Raw genomic sequence first — 23,046 nt, forward strand, 5'->3', positions numbered from 1 at the left:
ATAAGGAGAGTACGTTTTGTCAGACGCCAGTTCATCTGAAGTCCAAGATCAAGCTATTTTTAGGAGAATGGCAAATTCTGAAGTGGGTTGTATGTTGATTTGTAGTAATGCTCATTAGGGACATATCATATTTCTGTTCTGTTTAAAGCAAAGATAGGTAATAAAAGCGGCACTAACATGAAAGGGAAAATGTCACATTTATCTGTGTAGTATATGGGAATAAAAGCCAGAGGGCAAATTTGCACCTGGGCAGTAACGCATAACAAGCAAGAAGTGGTTGCCATTTTCAACCATCTACACATATGAAAGAAAAACACTGATTGATTGCCATGGGTCACTGCCCAGCACAGATTTGCCCAATGCTGATATATGAGCACCAGCAGGCCTGTATTTGTGCAAATCCTGGCAGCAGGATTGTCAATTTAGGTCCTGTAGAGGACAAAGGTACAAATATCTATTTTCTAAAAATGAGTTCTTAGTTGGGCCCTGCTGCTGGGCAATAGTGAGTATATACTATCCAGGTAGAAAAGGGCCTGAGCTCTCAGTGGGATAATTGTGTGCTGGGACGTCACTGGAGTTCAGTGGTTATGGTCTTCCCTCTTTCACATCACATGTACTGTAAGTGCTGCATTCTACGACAGAACAAGCAGGGCAAGAGTTTAAAAGCACAAAACAAGCTTCTGCACTGAACAGGAAACTTGTTTGTTGAAGCATAGACAGCACATCTGCTTCATTCATACTTTTAAATTCCCTCCCATGTACTCATTGCTGCCCAGCAACCCTGGCATAACAAGGAATACATTTTTGAAAATAGCTTATTGTTGTTACGAACGGTGTCACAACACCAGAACTAGCGCCAAGGTCCCAGTTGCTGCTCACTCTTCCACCTATAACAACCTCCTGGTCTTAATGTGAGAGGGCCAGCTAGAGAGTTCTGGGCAGTGAAGGGAATCGAACTTTGTAACTGGAACGGAGAAAAAGGAGTGTGGTCAAGGGACAGGCCGGGTCGATACCAGGTCAATATCAGGAGAAGCAGATTCAAGAGACAAGAGAGTAGTTGAGGTCACAAGCCAAGCCAAACAAGCCAATATCGCAGTACAAGGCAGGATCTGGAGAGTAGTCAGTACACTGGCATGGGTCAGGACAGGTATCGAACTAGACAAGGTCAGGGACAGGCAGGGTCAGGAACAAAGCAGAAACTGTAAGGAATGCTTACCCTAGTGACCTAGTGAGTGGCCGGCAGGGTCATCTGCTGTGTTGTTCTTTTCCGGTCTGGTGCCAGTTCCTCTATGGCGCGTGCGGGGTCCACCACCAGGTTTTATGCACCAGCTTGATGATGTCATCGCAACATGGCACGAAATTCAAAGGTATTTAAAGGGGCTTTGAATGGAAACTCATTGGCCATTGTTAGGTCTAACTTGATTAGTTCCTGGGTGTTTATTCCTTGTAAATTCTACTTGTGTATGTTGATTTTGACCCTTGCCTGCCTGAATATTCTGAACTCTGCCATCCTGACCTTTGGCTGCCTGAAAATTCTACACTTTCCAATCCTGATCCTTGCCTATCTGACTATCTCGTGAACTCTGCCTGTACTGAACCGGCCTGTCTGGCCACGATATTCCGTTTGATCGTTCTGAGTTGTGTTGCCTTCTGTCCTAAATCCTTGGTAAACAATTGCGCCCCTTTGCTCATCCAGAACTCTTGCTTGGCTCCTCTCTTATTAAAGGGGAAGGAAACCTCGTCGGCGCTAACCCCCCTCCCCCCTCCCGTGTATTGCCCCCCTCCCTCCTCCCCCCTGGCCTACCCCTCCCGCTGGGCAAATGCCCCTAACTTGTTACTTACCCTTCTGCGCAGGTCCAGTCCAGGGAGTTCACAGGCGACATCTTCTTCCACGCGATCTTCTTCCTCCTTTGACCGGCGTTTTGGCGCATGCGCAGTAGGAGCATTTCGCCGGTACGGATCTACTGCGCATGCGCCAAAAGTCACGCACATGCGCAGTAGATCTTACCGGCGAAATGATCCTACTGCGCATGCGCCGGTCAAAGCAGGAAGAAGATCGCGTGGAAGAAGATGTCGCCTATGAACTCCCTGGACTGGACCTGCGCAGAAGGGTAAGTAACAAGTTAGGGGCATTTGCCCAGCGGGAGGGGTAGGCCAGGGGGGAGGAGGGAGGGGGGGCAATACACGGGAGGGGGGTTAGCGCCGAGGAGGTTTCCTTCCCCTTTAAGACCTGGCGGCATCTGAGTAGCTGGGGGATCCTCCCGAGGCCAAAGGCGGCTACTACAGGTGGAAGCAGAGCTGTGACCAGGGAGCCTAGCACTTGTTCTGGATATGGGGTGCCGATCGTGACAGAAACACTTAGAAATTGCACAAGGAACTATTGAAATAGACCTTACGTTGGGCTGCCCTGTGTACCCTTGGAACTATAACAGGATGACTGTTTTACTAATGTTTCTATATATCTATAACTTTGTTATGGCACTTCATACCAGAGGAGAAGAGGTTCAGTTAGGGTGACATTTTAAGTGATTGAACCATGTTGACTCCATTGGATCATATGTTGCATTGTAGTATAGGGTTTATGCAAGACAGGTATAAGGGACCCCTGTGGGCCAGAAAACATTGTAGACTAGGCAGTCAGTGGTGTAACTGTATGAAGGGGCACAATGCAAATTTATTTTGACAAAAAGTTTGGAGAATATTTAAGGAGGTTGGACAACAATATTACTCTAAGGGTCACAGTTGAAATTATGTTTTTGGACCTATTGAGGACCCTTGAATTGTATTCATATAGCTGTATGTACAGTATACATGTACAGTGTGCATAAAAGGGATAAAGACGTCTTAATGTCCTAAACATATTCATATGATTCAGTGAAGAGGAATTTTGTATGAATTTTGTTCACACCATCACCGCACCCCTGCTTGATAATCAAATTGTTTAGTGAGGAACGCTAATTTTCCTTTTTGCTATAGTTTATACAGGAGCAGTGGCCATGTCTATGTTTGTAGCTTCCACACTTCAAATTCAGTCAGTCCCTAGGGTCCAATATAAAGGGGGATTGGGAGTTTTATCCATGGAAAGCAAGTTGCCATTAAAACTTCCTAATGAAAGTGAGCATAAAACTAGACCAGAGATGACATTGAAGGTGTTGGCCAGCATGTATATATTGCAATACAGATTATGGACAAACCCTGTTTTGTCTTATATTTTATCACTTAATGCCCTTATCATATTAAAATGGGTAAGTGCAGAGGATTTCTTGTCTTTGTCTAAGGAAAGCCACATCCACCCAGGCCCGGGAGACTAGGTACAAGCTTCCTCTGTCTACCTACCCCTGGTCCAGGCCCCCTGATAACTGTCCCCCGACCCCCTCATCATCCGCTCATCATTCCTCCCTGGTACCATGATACACCCATTTGTTGGTTGGTGCAGTGGCCAGTCAGATTGCCTAGGGCACCAGTCTGGCTTGGACTGGCACTGCAGTCACCAGAAATTTATTGCATGCTGCAAGACAGCATTTGAATAGTAGAATAAAATGAATCCCTACTGGACAATAATTGCTATCATTAAATAACTTCTATCTTTAGAGTCTTCTCTCATACTTTCACTGAAAAGTTTTTCGCTTTAAAACTAAAACAGTACCTTGTTCCTGATCCCAGCTAAGATATGATTAAACCTTTTCGGAGGCAAACTAATCCTATTGAGTTTAATGAATGCTTAAATGATTTTTTAGTGGTCTCAAAGTATGGCGATCCAAATTACAGAAAGACCCCCTTCTCCGGAAAACCCCAGGCGCTGAGCATTCTGGATAACAGGTCCCATAACTGTATATGATACTGAGCTTCATCGATTCTGGTTGGGTCAGCTGTTGAACCAAGGTAGTTTCCGAACTGTATCAACAAAGGCTAGCTACTCACAAAAATGTATTCACTCAATAAAATTTTCCTAGAACAGCCTAGGATTGAGGATCCTTTTATTTATTCCAGCATTTCATTTTGTTTGTATAAACAGGAAGCCAGCAAACGTAACAAATGGAAATGCAGTGCTAATGTAAGATATATATACGATAATTTAATTGTAAAACCATTACATGTGAAGATGCACTTGATTACAGAATAACAATTATATATTCAATAATGTTTTCAATTACAAAACAAAACATTTTAAATACAAACAGTGTGCTTGAATCCATTCTGTGTACATACGTATCTTCCATGTTAGAATCACAAATCTGTACACAAGTCCTATGGTGTATTTATTTATTAACTGTATTTTCCACTTTTTTGTAGCATAACCATGTGAGCTGAACGTTATTTACAATTGTTGACAATTTTTGCAAATTAATAAAAACATTTCCAAGAACAGCAAGAAGGTTTATTTTGCATTTTATTTGCATAAAATAAACAATAAAGCCAAAAAAAGATGAATTTTGAAAAGAGGTTTTTCTGTTGAATGTAAGGTTGGCACAAAAAAGATATTTATAAAACATGCATATAATAGCTAAAGGCTGAAACACACTTTTCTGTTGACCACATGCTTAAAATGGTTACAATGTGATTTAAACTGTGCGTAACATTTCTTGAATTCCATAGACCCCACTGGGGTGATTTTACAGTCTCTCAAAGTTGATTTATATGTGAGAACCCGGATCGCATAAAGGTGACCTTAAAAGACTTAACTTTCCAAAAAAAAAACATTTTTATGGACTGTGGTAGTCAGTAAAAACACAGAGTGCTCAATTATTGCATATTAACTGGAGGAAAGAATTTAACACTGTTCCATCCTGCTCTTTTGGGAGAGTAAGAGGGTTATTTATTTATCAATAAAAAAATTGTGCTGAGAAAAAAAAACCTGATGATGTGTGCTTTCTTGTACTTGTATTTTATGAAATCTCAAATAAATGTGTTCAATTTATTTTTTAAAAAAAGTTGAAATAAGCTATTGTAAGAGGAAACAAAAATTAAAAGCTGTTTTTTTTTTTTTAAAGGAACAGTAACACCAAAAAATGACAATATAATTTACTGGTGCCCTGCCCTGGTAAAACTGGTTATATAAACAAGCTGATGTGTAGTCACGGGGGCAGCCATTCAAGTGCAAGATACACAATAGATTACAGATACTTTCTGAAAAATCTAATTGTATACTACACAGCTAATCTGCTGTGTATCCTCTGCTTTTTCTCCTTTTTCAGTTTTGAATGGCTGCCCCCATGGATACACAGCAGCTTGTTTATATAAACTATAGTTATGTTTCAGAAGCAAATACACTAGTTTTACCAGTGCAGCACAACAGTACATTATAGTTTCATTACTTGAGAAAATTTGCATTTTTTGGTGTTACTGTTCCTTTAAACTCTATTATCTTTAAGCTGTATTAGGGACATAAAAGAATATAAAAGATAAAAAATAAAACATACTTGAGTCATTTTCCCTCAGTTGTGCAGTTTAAAAAAAAACAATTACAGGTAGTGTCGAGAACATTATGCAACACTAAAATAGAAGGAATGGCTTTAAATGTTGTACTTTCCTAGAAAACATTGCATCTCCTCCAGCCATTCTATTTCTTTTACCAAAAGTTATGTTCCTGAAACCAAGCCCCATCAAGTGAATGGGCAACCTGAGGGTATGTGGACCTGACATGAGCTGCATATCTTTCCCTGTGTGAAGGCAAAACTGTCACTTGATTTCCATATTATTTATCATTGCATATATCATGAAAATCATTTTTAAAAAAACATAATGTCCCCTTTAAGTTACCGTAGAACACAAATTATGTCAAATGCTCCTGGCCTGATTGATAACTAGGTTATTAATTATTGATACTTTACATTGCATATGCCAATAGTATTGCCCAAAAGGATTGATTTTATAAACCATTGTGTACAAAATGACTTACAAATGATTCATTTGTATTCATGCCAGCTTATGCTAAATTCATGCATCCTTAAAGGGAATCTGTCATGATTTTTATGATGTCATTTTTATTTCTAAATTACACTGTTTACAATGCAAATTCTACCATATAAAATGTTATTCCTGAATCAATAAGTATATATTTTTTTAGCTGTAATATTGGTGTGTAGGCTTCCATCTCAGGTCATTTTGCCTGGTCATGTGCTTTCAGAAAGAGCCAGCACTTTAGGATGGAACTGCTTTCTGGCAGGCTGTTGTTTCTCCTACTCAATGTAACTGAATGTGTTGCAGTGGGACCTGGATTTTACTATTGAATGTTGTTCTTAGATCTACCAGGCAGCTGTTATCTTGTGTTAGGGAGCTGCTATCTGATTACCTTCCCATTGTTCTGTTGTTTGGCTGCTGGGGGGGAAGGGAGGGGGGTGAAATCACTCCAACTTGCAGTACAGCAGTAAAAAGTGACTGAAGTTTATCAGAGCGCAAGTCACACGACTGGGGGCAGCTGGAAAACTGACAATATATCTAGCCCCATGTCAGATTTCAAAATTAAATATAAAAAATCAGTTCTTTTGAGAAACGGATTTCGGTGCAGAATTCTCCTGGAGCAGCATTAACTGCTGCCCGTGACAGTATCCCTTTAAAAACAGTGGATATTTTTGAACCTACCACATATTTAGGGGAAAAGACGGTGTTGGATGCATATTTAGTACACTGTGTTCTGTCACTGTAACCCCCCAGTGCCTAAAACTGGATTTTATAAATTTCACGTATTAAGACTTTAGAAGATTAGTTTGTATGAATGGCTTGAGGTATGATGAATTATTGTTTCATGTAGTATGGGAATCACTCACGACAGCAGAATAACTGCAAATATGCTATTTATTATGTCACCACACGACATGTTTCGGGCCTATTGGCCCTTTTTCAAGTGTGTACAAACTGATTTGAAATGAACATACTTATACCCCCGCCGAACCTTTTTCAGCAGCAGGGCTCGCAGGAGATAGCGCCAAACACAAGACGCCAGTACAGGAATCCACGAGCCCCAATTCCAAGGGAGGACTACCCGCAGAGGACCCAGAACAAGCGGAGGTAAAGAATTTATGTATAAATATTTCCTCATATAGACTAACGGCAAACGAGACCGCAGTACTGGACAAGGGACTGGGCTTTGTGCCATACTATGAAAATGAAGTAGAGAACTGGGAAATAGAATTTCTAAAATTCATCAGGACTCTTAAACTTAAAATGCATTTTTTAGAGAGTCCACATGTAGAACCAAACAAAGGAATACATACTGTAAAAAAACCCAGCACATTTGTACCAGTGGTGGAAGCACCATGCATAGTAACATTTGAAAATGTAATTAGGAATGAAGTGTTAAAGATCTGGGATCAGCCACATAAAAAACAGATGGGGAAAAGCAAACATAATCTAACGTATAAAGAAAAACAGGCAGTACAGGCCCTTCAAAATAATAAACAAATCATAATAAAACCAGCAGATAAAGGGGGGGCAATTGTCGTAATGGATAAGAGCAAATACATAGTGGAAGCACATAGACAACTAGGGGATAGTAGCCACTATGAAAAAATAGATAAAGATCCTGTCTTTGAAATAAAAAAACAGGTAGATGCATTAATACAGGAGGCATTTGACAATGGAGTAATATCGAAGCAGGAGAAAGATTTTTTACAGGTGGAGCACCCTCGCACTCCGGTGCTTTACTTGTTACCAAAGATACATAAATCTTTAATAGATCCTCCTGGACGCCCTATAATTTCTGCCATTGGCTCTATACTGGAACCCCTCTCCAAATTTGTAGATACGTTCCTCCAACCAATTGTATCCAAGATCCCCACTTGTCTCAAAGACACAACGGACTTGTTACTAAAATTACAAGACGTTAACTTACCACAAACAGACGTCCTTCTTTGTACTATAGATATACAGAGCCTCTATACTTCAATACCCCAAGAGGAAGGGATTAGATGTATAGAGGAGGCGTTATTAGAAACAAGTTTGTCACATCATTTGATTTTTTTCCTGATTGACTGTCTAACAATGGTCTTACAGAAGAACTACTTCAGGTTTGAAGGAGAGTACTTCTGGCAACGCCAGGGGACCTCAATGGGGGCAGCGGTCGCTCCCTCATTTGCTAACATCTTTGTGAATCACATAGAGGACACTATATTCCTGAAAGGGCAATACAGTAAAAGTATCATCCACTATTGGCGCTTTGTGGATGATATCTTGGTACTGTGGGGTGGGACAGTAGGAGAATTCCAAGAAATGATAGACCAGGCTAATCAGAAGCATAGTACTATAAAATTTACTAGCGAGAGCTCCACCACTTCCATCCACTTCCTAGATGTGAACATCTCGATAGAGAATAAACTAATAAAAACCTCCATGTTTTCCAAACCCACGGATCGCAATACATTGCTAACATCGGATAGCTTTCATAACCCTAATATTATGAAAGCTATTCCAAAAAGTCAATATTTAAGAGCTCTACGTATCTCTTCAGATACAGACTCGTTACAAGGCTCTTTGGATAAGCTTACCAAAAAATTCCTAAATAGGGGATATAGGAGAAGTAACCTAATACCTACTATTGAGGAGGTAATGCAACTGGATCGACAAAAACTACTGAAATGTCAAAATAAAACAGTAAAAAACCAAAATAGGATACCCTTTGTTTCAAAATACGGAAAACAAAGTAAAGCCATAGAAAACACTATAAAGAAATATTGGCCAATCCTCCAACAGGATACTAAGTATGGGCATCTCTTCCATACACCGCCTATGTTTTGCTACACAAGAGGGCGTACACTTAAAGATACCCTATGCCCCTCGGATAGCCAGGTGAAAAGGGAGCATAGATTTATGGGTAAACCTAAGAAAGGCACGTTTCCCTGTTTGAACTGTATATGCTGCGCCTCTATTGTAAAAGGAAGCACAACAAGCCACCCAACCAAGGGTATACAGATCAAACTGAGACACTATGCCACTTGTGAATCCAAATTTGTGGTGTACTGTCTAAAATGCCCCTGTGGATTAGCATATATCGGTCAAACCATACGAGCAATCAAAGATCGAATCAAAGAACATAGGGGCAACATTAGAAACTTTAAAATTGGAACAGCCTCAGACACATCTGTTTCCAGACACTTCCATATGGAAGGGCATAACGTTAGCCAACTGAAATGGTTGGTTCTGGAACAGGTAAGAATGCCAAATAGGGGAGGTGATATGAGAAAAATACTGGCTCAAAAAGAGGCATATTGGATCAAAAAAATGAATACAATGGCCCCAATAGGCATGAACGACCATTGGAGTATCGCACCATTTTTAGGATAATAATGTACCTATTTTCTTCCACAGATATTGAAGATAACCCAGTCTAGGGTAAAATACTATCATAATAATCATTCTATAGAAGCCAACTAAGGGTAAGATAAAAAAAGTCTAACCAAAAAATGAATTAAATGCGAAACATAATATGTGGGCGGACTACGCTTTTTCAAGTTTCATAGGTAGGCTCATAAAAGAGCAGTTCCTAGTTTATACTGAGAAAACTTATGTATATAACTGTTGTTTTAACATTTTATTGTAAGAAATCTATTTTTGATACTATTTTTTTATGGTGTTTAGACACGATGTCTTATGTATGGAGATGGACAAGTTTCACACATGGACACTGAATCGCGACACATGGATGTACTAGATAAAAACTTTTTCTAAAGAATGTCTTGATAAAGCACCTATGGGTTAAGTACCTGGGGGTTTGCTAATTGGTGGGCGGGACAACATCACATATGGTGTATAAGTATGTTCATTTCAAATCAGTTTGTACACACTTGAAAAAGGGCCAATAGGCCCGAAACATGTCGTGTGGTGACATAATAAATAGCATATTTGCAGTTATTCTGCTGTCGTGAGTGATTCCCATACTACATGAAACATTGGATACTTACAGGGTGCCAGAGACGGAGCATCCGGGGAACCACCACGGGAAGGAAGGCGTAAGCACTAATCAGTGTAAAACCGTGTACTATAGATGATGAATTATTGAACCATACATGCTTTGTTAGGTCCATTAAAGAGGTGGCTTGCTAGATAAGAAGAAAATTCCTTAAGAAATGTGCCCGGTTGAATCTATTAACTTACTGTTTTATTATAATAAAATAGCATAAATGTAAGTTGCCTATAAAAATCAAGAGAAGATCTGTAAATGTTTATTTTTATGAAAATATTAAATTCAAACAATATTTAACTTTTTTTATAATATTAAACTATATTGATTGGACTGAGCTTTAGGTTTTTAGTGGCATCACAGCATAAAATGCCTTCTTCCTGAAGCGCATGAGCAGAGATTCTTGGTGTAACTGTTAACCCTGCATTGTGAGCCAGTGCTTAGCTTAATGAACTGAATGTGCCATGGTTCATGAATATATGGAAGTAACCAATGGCTTCTTTTTATAATATGGTCTAAGAAAGAAAACTCACGAACATCCGCAGCGATCTACCACCATAGCTGGAATTTTTCCATATATGATTTGTTCATTTTCATTGAAATACAACATATTAATTGGGGACATTTTGGTTGGGGTACAGCAAGGGCCAGCAGAACCTCTGGGGTTTGCTTGTTGAACAAGATGTGTGTGCGGGTACTTTTGCAAAAAGACAATGCCGCACTCTCCAGAGCAATAGTTGGCTTTATATCGTTTTGGAGCAATGATCCAATCCCATCCAAAAGCTTCAAAATCCACTGTCAATGGATAACGGCAACACCTCGATTCTGTCGAATGCTCATCACAGTCAAGTCCAAAATCTCTTCTAGTTCTCTTTGGTGTATCCATAACTTTAACCTCAATAAATGGGTTCTGGTGTTAAAATAGAAAAAAAAAACATTATAGAATGCTTGTTCCTTTTATTTGGTTACATTAAATGCATTTGATGTAATAGTGTCATTTGTAATTTTCTATGAAATTTTATAATTTTCTGTGATGAACCTTAGTAAATTATTTGTTATTGAGAAAACATTAACAAACAGTCTCATACATTAGGGGGCACATTTACAAAGAGTTGAAGTGAATTCGAATTTCGAAGTCATTTTTGGGTACTTCAACCATCGAATAGGCCACAATTTGATTCGAATTGAAAAAACTTTGAATATTTGACCATTCGAAAATGGAAGTACTGTCTTTTTAAAAAACTTCGACTTCGACACTTCGCCACCTTAAACCTGCTGAATTGCTATGTTAGCCTATGGGGACATCGTAGAACTTCTGGCCAGTATTTGGCTACGTTTTTAGAAGTTGAAGTTTTTTTTTTGAAAATTGTTAGATCGATCGATTAAATTGTTCGAATCGTTTGACTATCGAACTTCTACAATTCGATGGTCGAATTTCGAAGTTTTACCACTTCGAAATTCGACCCTTACTAAATGTGCCCCATAGCTTCACTTTACCCATAAGTAGGGCAAGTTGCATTCTGTGCTTTCATTAAATATCTGGTGCAAAAAACAGACTGTAGCACCCCCAAGACCATGGAAGCCCAATGGGTTTCCGGAGAACGGATCCCATGCCTGTATAGGGTTTTGGAGCTACCAGCATCCCCTGGGATTTCATGCATGTCCTTTACTAGGAATCTGCTTGTTTCTTAAATAGAGCAATGCAAAGACATCAATGTACCATGACAACATTTCCATGATGTAAATCTTGACAGATATTAAAAGAACAGCAACAACAAAATAAAGAAAGTGTATTAAAGTAATGGAAATATACTGTAGTGCTGCACTACACTGGCAAAACGGGTGTGTTTGCTTCAGAAACTCTACTATAGTTTATATAAACCAGCTGCTGTGTAGCCATGGGGGCAGCCATTCAAAGCTGAAAAAGGAGAAAAGGCACAGGATACACAGCAGATAACAGCTCTGTAGAATACAATGGGATTCTTCAGCATTTATCTGTTATCCACTGTATATCCTGTGCTTGAATGGCTACACAGCAGCTGGTTTATATAAACTATAGTTGCGTTTCTAAAGCATACATTGCATACTTACCAGTGCAGGGCAACAGTATATTATATTGTCATTCCTTTAAAACACTTTCATTTTTGGTGTTACTGTTCCTTTAACAATATCACAGAGAAACAAATGTTCTACTTCTCCCTTTTAGTTTATGACAAAATTAAATAAAGTTAAATTAAATATAATCATTTCATTTACTCTGATTTAGGGTAGAACTACTCAGCATTTGTGGCGCGATCCGACGCTCTTCACAAAAAAACAGGTGTCAAATCGGATGCGACGGAAATAAGGTAAGCAATAGCATTGTCGGATGGTTACGCAGCGTGGATCTGACACAACACGACTGTCGGTTCAGCTGCTGTGCGCTGCGTCTGCATTAAACAGTCATGTCGCGTCGGATCAACGCTACGACTTCATCCGACATTTGTATATCTTACCTTATTTCCGTCGCATCCGACTTGATGCCTGTGTTTTTGCGCAGCGTGTCAGATCGCGCCAAAAACGCTTGTGTAGTCCTACCCTTAGGGGCAGATTTCTCAAGGGTCGAAGTGAATTCGAGGGAAGTAGAAAAATTAGAATTCCAAAGTAATTTTTTGGATACTTTGACCATCGAATAGGATACTACGACTTGGAATTTACTTCGACTTCGATTCAAAGTAAAAATCGTTCGAATATTCAACCATTCGATAATCGAAGTACTGTCTCTTTAAAAAACTTCGACTTCAATACTTCGCCAAATTAAACCTGCCGAAGTGCTATGTTAGCCTATGGGGACATTCTAGAGCAGTTTTCTAAGTCTTTAGAGGTCGAAGGAAAATCCTTTGATCGATCGCTGAAATTGTTCAATGCAAACGATTTAATGGTACGTTCTTTCGTTCGATTGCCAAATTCGGTAAAAAATCCTTCGACTTCCATATTCGAAGTCGAAGTATTTGAATTCAATGGTCGAATTTCGAAGTATTTTTTAAATTCGACCCTTGATAAATCAAAAAAAAACCTAAAAATGTTATCTTGAGGAACAGTAGACTGCCCTCACCAATCCAATACTTTAGGCCACAGTGTGGGAGCTGCTGAATGTTTTCACCAAGATGCTTCTTTATTAAAATAGTAATGCAATTAGCAGTAAAGAAACAAGAGGCATTGTCAATAACCATTTCACCATATAGATGTTCTTGGTATGGTCAGTGCCTTAAAACTATGATGTTGCTGTTCTACAAATGATGTGATTTTAATGGTTTTGAGTGCCATCAGTGATTCATTTCACTAAACACGAATGACAGTCGTGACAGTGTTGAATAGTTTGAGGCTGCCTTAAATGACTTCATTCAACAGTTGAGTGGTTTACGGTAGCAGAAACTAAACCCAGCTACTAGTAGAAAATGTCACAGTATTCAGAGACCACAAGGCTTGGGGATTCAGTGGGCAGTTATGACATGCCCATAAATAGTGATGGGCGAATTTATTCGCCAGGCGCAAATTCGCGGCGAATTTGCGCGATTCGCGCCCAGCGAATAAATTCGCGAAACGCCCGCGACAATTCGCGGTAAAAATTCGCCGGCGAATTTTTCGGCGAAACGGCACAAATTCGCCCATCACTGCCCATAAATGTAATTAGAGTGGGATTCAGCTCTACTCCATTGAGAACTAGGCCAATAGTCTCATAGGAATTGTTTCTGGCATTATGTGCAATAGTGATATAAAACTCTGAGCATCATCTAGGATACAATCTTTGGACTCATACAACGATAATTGGCTACGATGGCTTTATGTTTTCAGGGAAAGGTTGTTCTCACTGTTTATTGCCTGATCACAGTTGAAGTGAAGTTAATTATTATTATTATCCCTCAAGAACTTTCTAGACTATGTAGAGGAATACTTTGCTGTGGAGCGTTAACCTGAAATAAGTTGAAACTTTTCTCACCGTGCAATCTAACTGCATTCTACATATACCTCAGACTTAACTTATAATACTATCATACAGCAGATGACCCATGTCTGAACTGGCAAGGGATCTGCTCTATGGTTCTACCAGCTTTCCCACACCTTGATGCTTGTCCCACTACTAGTTAGCAAACAGCCAATCGACCATGGAGGGGTGAGGGGTGGCATGACACTACTGCCCACAATCATATATATATAGATATATATATATATATAGATATATATATATATATATATATATATGATTTAGTAAAGGACTAAAGGAAAAAAAAAACCTTTATGCCGTGAGTGCTTCCTTTCACTGCTGGACTTTATATTGAATTTGGTTAGCACCCGGCAAAATTGCTTAATGGTGGAGGTGAGTGCCAGTAATCAATGTCTTTATATATATATATCAAAGTGAGAAAGGCTATAGGATTAGCCGAAACGTCAGTTGTTTATTTTATGGTCAAAACTCTCAAATTCGAATTGTGAATCATCACAATGGATTCAATTTTAATTCAAATTTGAAATTTCGTGATTTATCATACTCTTCTACTGAGATGTATCATACTGTCTTGCTACAGCCTAAAACATTTAATCATAAAATTACTTAAAAAGGCTGTCAAAAATTTGAATTGAGTTTTTTAAAAAATTCTAATTTGATTTTCGACATTTATCATACTCTGACCCTAAGAACTCGAATTTGACTATTCGCCACCTAAAACCTGCCGAGTTCATGTATAAGTCAATGAGAGACATCCAGGACCAATTTGGAGATGCTAGTAGCCTTCCTGACATTCGCGTTATTTCGTGAAAAAACTCAATTCGAGTTTAATCTAGTTAGAATCGAGTTGGTAAAATTTGTCTGAGTTTTAGATATTAGATTTTTTTCTTAGAAATAACCCCCCAGTTGAATTTCGAGTATATTCAATTTAATAGAGTTTTAAAAAACTCACATGACTTTGAAATTTGACCTTGAAATAATTGTGCCTTACCAGTCCATCTTCATTTGAACCACGAAATGCAATTGGTAGATCGCGTCCATTTTCATCACAAGCTTTAATTTCAATTCCTAGAGTAGATGCAGGTTGCTTTAGCCAGTTTTGTAGTGCTGTTTTCACATCAAGGCTTTTCCAAGTTCCAGAGCCTGGGTTCATCTCAAGTTTAAGAGTCCTGATTCCAGTGGACCGTGCTCCGTCATTCAAAGACTTTGGTAGTCTGAAGGTCTGTACGAATGCTGTAGTACGTTTTTGGACAGGCTTCAAGTATATCCAAAGCTGAGCTTTTGCTATTTTATTATATTGCACTACAGAACTGAACTTAAAGTAACAACATTTCGGCTTGTCTCCTGTTGCATAATCAGCTATAAAATAAATCAGAAGAATTCATTAGAAGACATATTTGGCTTTTAAATAGTATGATCATAAGGTATTTGTAAAGAATATTTAATCAATGAACAGCCTCTTTCAAATCTTTAAACACCTTACACCCTTGCTGTTTATAGTAAGGCTACAGCATCCACTTAGTCACTTAGGATTCCTTTTCCTCCTCTAACCCACTCAGGTCCCTCCCTCAGGATTTACCCTAGCTGTTGGCTATTGCACATGCTCAGTTCTTCTCAGCACAGATTACTAAGCACGCTCTCCCGCCTAGCAACCAATGAAGAGATGGCTGATTCCCATAGAAACTTTGTTCTAGCTGTCTGCTTTTATTTTTTCTCCTAACCTCCTCCCATTAAAGTGCTCAATCCAAGCAGGACTTGTGAGTAAGTAAGTTGTGCCTGCGTAAGCCTAAATTCTTGACTGCAAAAACTTTACAGCTCACATGTGCTGTTTGCAGATGTAAATGTCGCTGATGATGTTTCTGAGGGAAAATGGCTACCAGGTGAAAGCTGCTATTTGTTTTAGGAAAATGTGATGGCTCTGGCAGTACAAAAGGAATAGAGAAGAGATTACCCTCGCACACCCTGGCCTTCCTAATCTGTATGAGTCCCAGGTGCTCAATGAAAGAGGCGCTGGTGACCTCGAGTTCAGCATGAAGAGGAGAAGAATCACTGGCACAGCATGGGTTATTTCTGGCAGGAAGAACCCTTGCTCATTTATGCGGATGCAACGTTTCGGGGCGTAACCCGTGTCAAGGGGTTTTGATGGGGGAAATATGCCCAATTTATATACATGGTAGGAAAATATAGGTTTTACGTGGCCTTTAAATCCATTCCAAAAAGGTCACCTCTTGCTCTATTAGATTATTTAATTATAAGATAAAATTAGTAAAGCAACTACTTTCCAGGTGTAGCTTTAACTAGGATGGCAAGTCCTGCAGATTTGACACTTAAAAATGGTACCGTATATACCCGAGTATAAGCCGAGTTTTTCAGCATCCAAAATGTGCTGAAAAAGTCTACCTCGGCTTATACTCGGGTCAGCGGTACCCGACCCGAGTAGCTGAGATTGCAGTCACTTTTAATCATTCCTATACCAGCAGTACACTTGGGGAGAGACTGCAATATCCCACAATGCCCTCTGATGGTTATATGAAAGAATAACAGTGCGCCCTCTGTTGGTTATATGAAAGAATAACAGTGACTGCAATATCACACAGCGCCATTTGTTGGTTGTATGAAAGAATAACAGAGCGCCCTCTGTTGGTTATATTAAAGAATAACAGTGACTGCAATATCACACAGCGCCCTCTGTTGGTTATATGAAAGAATAACAGTGCGCCCTCTGTTGGTTATATGAAAGAATAACAGTGACTGTAATATCACACAGCACCCTCTGTTGGTTATTCGAAAGAATAACAGTGATGGCAATATCACACAGCGCCCTCTGTTGGTTATACGAAAGATTAACAGTGATGGCAATATCACACAGCGCCCTCTGTTGGTTATACGAACGATTAACAGTGATGGCAATATCACACAGCACCCTCTGCACATGGTAGTGGGACAGTGGGACAATGCACACAGTAATCCGTTTGGCAATTCTCTGTCACCATCAACTTTGCAAAGAAGTCCAGTTGATCGCTGGGGGTTCGCTTTGGCGGAATGTGCACTGCTGGGAGACAGGGCTGTAGTTGTGTCTAGGCTTATACTAGAGTCAATAAGTTTTCGTAGGTAAAATTAGGTACCTCGGCTTATACTCGGGTCGGCTTATACTCGAGTATATATGGTATGCCTTTTCATGAATAAGTGTGGCCTGAATAATATAAGGCTTATAACAGTTTGCTTCACTTATGAGCAAATGAAATTAGGCCATAGGCCTCCACCACATGCTTCCTAACTTGCGTGTCTGATTAGTGTGCAGACAGGACACCAATGCTCAGGTATATTACACATTCATTTTATTGATATGCTCTAATCTGCCCATATATGATTATGAATAACAAATGGCCAGTTTCAATTCAATGAGAAAAAGTTATCTCACAGTTTATCACTTTTTCTCCAAATTCATAAGTCATTATGTCTCTCCTCTCTGCTCAAGCCATTGCCCATAGCCTGGCTGTATAAGGTCCTGCCCATGTTATAATGACATCATAAGCAGTGGAGGAAGTGCAGACATAGATCACTACTGCACATGCTCCATTCGTTTGATTGACTGATGCAATTCAGCAAATTGGATCAACAAATAAAAGAAATGGCAAGACTAAGGGTTGCCTGCACCTTCCTTTAATGTGAGTCCCTTGGCTGGCAGTGTAAAGAGTCTTTGTGTAGCACTACCTTTGCAGGCAGCTACTTTGAAAACAACTCATTTTGTAAGAGAAATCTGCTATCTAGAGGTGATTTCTTTCAGATATTCTTCTGTCAAGTGTATTGCCAAAAAGTGTTCCAAATATTTACATGTAATGGAATATCAAAAGAGGTACTGACAAACTGAGGTACACTTTTTAAGTAAAAAGGGACAAAAGAATTGTGTAAGTTGTTAAAGGGATACTGTCATGGGAAAAAACATTTGACTGGGGGCAGCTGGGAAATTGACAAAATGTCTAGCCCCATGTCAGATTTCAAAATTAAATATAAAAAAATCAATTTGCTCTTTTGAGAAATGGATTTCAGTGCAGAATTCTGCTGGAGTAGCACTATTAACTGATGCGTTTTGAAAAAAACACGTTTTCCGATGACAGGATCCCTTTAAAGTTTACTCATGTTTGCACATCTATTTGTCATACTCAACTGAGAAGACTGGTAGTTGAAGGTGTTTTATTGTGCCACAACCATTGCTACAACTCATAGCAATGGTCCTGAGTGTCAGGAAACAAGGGCAATTTGTAGGCCTCATGGGGGTCCTTTAGAGATGTGAGTAGTTGTCAACTAATTATTGTCTCTACATAGTTATTGTCTTTAGGTTTCCTGTAAATGCATAGCTAAGCTGAGAATTAAATGTGTTGAGTTCTATACAAATTCCATGGTGCCCATGTATTGCTGCAAATGTATATAGTGCTGTGTACCTTTCACATTATAATAAACAATATACATATTTATTTTTCATAAAGGTTCATGAGAACAGAGTGGCATAAGTTCAGCTCAGGGCCCCTTCCTTATCTGCATATTTGAATATGAGCGGTAGCTGCCACACTGATTGCTCTGACAAGGAAGAGTGAAATCTCATCTGTAGACTTCAGTTAAGCCAGGTCCTTGCACAGAGTTTCTGGAAATCTATATGGCACCTGTATAGGTGTAAGAAAAAAAACCTCTGGTATTTAAGTCTCAAATAGCCTAGGTCTCTAATAAGTTACGTCAATAAAGTATTCATGTAGCATTTAAACTGCAAAAAGTGTTCTTTGTCAGTAGTGCAGTTGAAAGGCAACTGGCCATGTACTTCATGTCTGCAGTGTGTTCATTGTACCAAGAAACTATAAGACTTTCACTGTCTTTGTGAAATAACATTACATTCATTTTCAAGAGAGCAAATATCGATGGATATGTGCAGTGTGGATGGGCTAACCTTTACTGTAGCAATTTGATTTGTAAAGTTATAACAACTATTTCAATTCAATGTTCAAAAGTGCAGTCAGATTGGAAATAGTCTGGCAAAAGTTCTAGAACCAATTCAGCTGAATAGCGAAAGTGCATTCTCATTCGAGTCAGAGAAGTGGCAGAGCCAACCCTGCAACACTACGCAGGATATTGTTGGTATACCGAATGCCCACATTTCTTCTGAGTTTGTAGCCTACTCTTTCTGTGTGCTGAAAAATGGCGGTGCTCCATATATTAAGCCTTCCAGCAGATTTGTAGCTGTATTTTCATTATACTTCTACTTTACAGGTGCAAAGTCTGTCTAACAGTTCCACTCCTCTCTCAAACTATTTTGCCCCTTTTTGTTAAACTATATTCTTTTGCTGGAGAATATAGGGCATTCATCCATAGGTGTTACCTTTAAATTACTGAATAGTGCTTTGGAATTGGTCAAATCAAGCTTCCTCTACTTATTTTATACCTTATAGTTTTTGCAGCAACACATAAAACAAGGAGCATTAATAATAATACAAAATGTGCATAGCAATGAAAAAATATATGAACCATCTCACTAGACAGGTATGGGATAGGTATGGGACCTGTTATCCAGAATGCTTTCCGGATCTTTCCATAATTTGCATCAGAATAATTAAATAAGAAAATAATTTAAACATGAAATAATTCTAACAGGATTGCTTTACCACCAGTAAGGGCAGAGACACACGGTGGGATGGCACTTGGATCGATGCGGCTTTCCAAAGTCGCCCGAAGTTTCCTCGTGAGGCAACTTTGTGGACTTCGGAAAACAAAGCGATTTGCAGTCTAGCCGGTGGGAAGGCAGTTCGGGAAATTAGTCGCCTGAAGAAGAAGCGATTTGTTGCTGGGTGACTAACCTCCCAAATAGCAGCGTGTGTCTCTGCCCTAAGGATAGTTTGGATCAAGTACACAGGGTCGGACTGGGGGGCCCGGGGCCCACCGGGACTGCTGTCCAGGGCCCGCCCCCTACTGTGCCGCTCAGCATACTTGCCCAGACGGCGCATCACGCATGCGCAAACATCGCTAAGTGATGGAAAAACTGTTGGGAGAGGGGGTCCGACACTGCAAGTACAAGGTACTCTTTTATTATTACAGAGAAAAGGGAAAACTATTTTAAAATGATTTGAATTATTTGATTTAAATGAAGTCAATTGAAGATGGCTGTTCTGTAATCCAGAACTTTCTGGATAATGATACGCGTAATAAATATGAGCTCTTGCATGTACTTTTGTATATTTCCTTACTCTTCTTCTACAGCACTAGAAAATATATTGATACTTGCTATTAATAATGCAAATAATACTGACTGTGTAATAGCTGTATGTTTACATGCATACATACTGAAAAGCAATAAAATCATGGACTTTCTGCCCCAACGGAACCAACTGCAACCAAAAATTAGCCTTCATCATATACACAAAGTATATCTAATCTCCAGCACTAATGTCTAAACATTTCACTAACAGCTTTGGGTTTTCCTTTAAAACGACCAGCTTCAAAACTTTCAATAAAAACTATAGTTTAAATTAAAAAAAAATATAGTTTACATTTTGCTCAGTGTAATCAAAAGACTTCAGTATGAATGGAAAATGTCAGTGTATTCCCCACCCTTCTGCACAATAGCCAACTGTGTGCTAGTAGGAAAGAGAAAAAAAAACACATTTCTACTTGTGCCCTGAATGAGAAACTAGATAGCGGCTTGATACAGTTACTGGCACATTTTACTCACATTCTGTAGGCATTGTAATGATTGTTTCAGTGGTGGCGTGGTAATCATCTTCTTCCAAAGATCCCTCACTGCTGTCATCGCTTTGGAGGTCGTAGCGGTCGATTAATTCTTCTAACGGTGGTGCTTTGGGTAAAAGATATTTTATAGCATCCTTACTAATATTAGGTGCCTGCTCCAGCCGAAGTTTGCTAAGGATCTGAAGTTTGATAGCTTCCAGCCTCGAAGATTTGCTGTTCTGTCTCCAGGTACAGGCACTGCACAATGTATCTTTGTCTGTTGCTTTATTGCTGTTGGTCAGATCCACTGGACTGAATGCTACCAGCAAACACAGATAAATGCAACCCCATGCACGTAACCGATTCATGTTCTCATATAGTCCCTCTAATTCACTTTCAGCTGGTAAAACCAACAGTTATGCTATAGAAATAAAAAGTCAAGAAGAAAAGACTGTTCCACGATAAATCATGCTTTTTCCAAGTGAACTTTTATAGCCCAACTTGAGTTTCTCTTGTGTCATCAGAGCCAGTGATTGGCTGTCGCATAGACAATGCATCCAGCTGGCAGAATATACAGACCCCCAGTCTCACAATAAAGGCAATTAATTGCAATCCAGGAACTTATCGTTTGAAACACAAGCATTATGCACACTTACATTAATATATATTCATATCGTATTCTGTAAGCAATAAAATAAAAGCAAGTGATCAGACATATTTTGTTGATTAGATTATATCCACATGATCATTTTATAAATATACAGTCTGTCCAGCTACTTTTTTACTAAAAAGGTTAGCTGATGACCAGATACAGATTTCAAGACCGTCACCAACTTTATAATGTATATGTTGTTGTTTTTTTAAGCAATTAATTTAACTTTTTTTGAGAATTTACTTGATTAAAGGACAAGTAAGGTGTTATTCATCCCCAGGAAATAAAATTGTTAACTTTAGATCTTGAGCTGCAGTTCCTCTTTGCTGAAAAATGCACCGGCTCGGGCCACTATTCCATTTGTATTAAATGGGGATGTGAGCATTTCTCCAAGTAAGCTGCTTCAATCACTTGTAGTACACTCGAGAAGCCATTGGGGCAAATTCAGGAGCAAATTTGCTACCACTATGCTAATTCACTAAAATGAAGTTGTGTATGGGCAGCCGAATGCTGAAGAAGTTTCTCTAGCTTAAATTCGTCAGCGCAAGCATTTCATAGCGAACTTTGGCTAACGTTCATTTCTGCCTAGCGAAACTTCATTAATACCCTTACGCTTAGGTCAATTTGAATAGGGTAGGTACATATAGGTCATATATATGTATTTATTAAAGATATTGGTGCAAATGCTTAATGTGACCAGTTGTTATTAAAAATGTTCAAGGTAGCAAAATAAAGACACAAGAGGTCCTCTAATGTCCTAGACATGAGCCCACCCTAAAACACATGTGGCATGCCCCTCAAATGTTTAAAAAAAATTTATTTAACCGTTACAACTTTTAAACACAATCCCACTTTAAAATATGAAAAAGCGTTTTTTTCTTTGTTGTATAACTTTTCAGCATACAGGATATGATGTCACTAACATAAGATTGAGGAGGATGAAGCTTCATCTTATCAGTTCGCCAGTGGCGAAGGAAACTCTGGCGAAAATTTGCACTTTCTTTTGCCTGAACGAAAACTCGGCGGACGAAAGGACGCGAAACTTCGTTAGTGATGTACTCTTTCTCTAGCGAATTGTCCTCTATGCCTGTTAGTAAATTGGCGATCTCCCCACAGATTTCTGGCGAATTTTTGCTAGTGGCGGCAACTTCGCCCTTTAGTTAATCTGCCTCATTATGTTTTTCCAGTGTTAATTTTGGTGCAAAGTAAAAGGATTTCCATCATCTACTAATTCACAGTGACTCATTTGTGTACTATCTTTTCTAACTTAATGGTAACAATCATTATGGGGAAGTTACATGGAAGAATCTTTAACATTAAAAGGCTTTTGTTTGTTATCTCACACAAATAATGTATTCCAATCACTATTTATGGATTGACAAATGCACTAATATACTTATAGTACATATAATATACATATAATATATAATATACATATAATACATATAATACACAAAAGCCATGAATATCCTGTAAATTATATCCTTATAAATGGTGAGTTCTGATGTCATCAGTTATAAACGGTGAGTTCTGATGTCATTTCTGTCACATGACTCATTGAAATTTGTGTATTATAATAAATAAAGTACCCCCAGTTGTAAAATATGAGGATATTAGAAGTTACCTCGGAGTTCCATGACCTGTATAAAAACACTCGGCCTTCGGCCTCCTGTTTTTATATGGTCATGAAACTCCTCGGTAACTTATAATATCCCTATATTTTACAAAAGGGGGTACTTTATTCACTATATACAGTATATATAATACATAGAGTACATATAATACATATACAGTACATATAAT

At 38.9% G+C, this 23,046-nt stretch overlaps 1 protein-coding gene across 1 annotated transcript; it reads right to left on the reverse strand.

Moving 5' to 3' along the window:
* Positions 1 to 9,364: 9,364 nt before the first annotated feature.
* mstn.1.S (myostatin, gene 1 S homeolog) lies at positions 9,365 to 21,843 on the reverse strand. The gene is made up of 3 exons (XM_018239034.2): positions 20,596 to 21,843; positions 14,872 to 15,239; positions 9,365 to 10,805 (listed from the first exon to the last, which is right to left on the reverse strand). Exons 1-3 carry the CDS (start codon positions 20,957 to 20,959, stop codon positions 10,425 to 10,427), a joined length of 1,113 nt encoding a protein of 370 aa, XP_018094523.1. The 5' UTR covers positions 20,960 to 21,843; the 3' UTR covers positions 9,365 to 10,424.
* Positions 21,844 to 23,046: the final 1,203 nt, after the last annotated feature.

This window comes from Xenopus laevis, chromosome 9_10S, assembly GCF_017654675.1.
Source record: "Xenopus laevis strain J_2021 chromosome 9_10S, Xenopus_laevis_v10.1, whole genome shotgun sequence".
In the NCBI taxonomy this organism is placed as follows: domain Eukaryota; kingdom Metazoa; phylum Chordata; class Amphibia; order Anura; family Pipidae; genus Xenopus; species Xenopus laevis.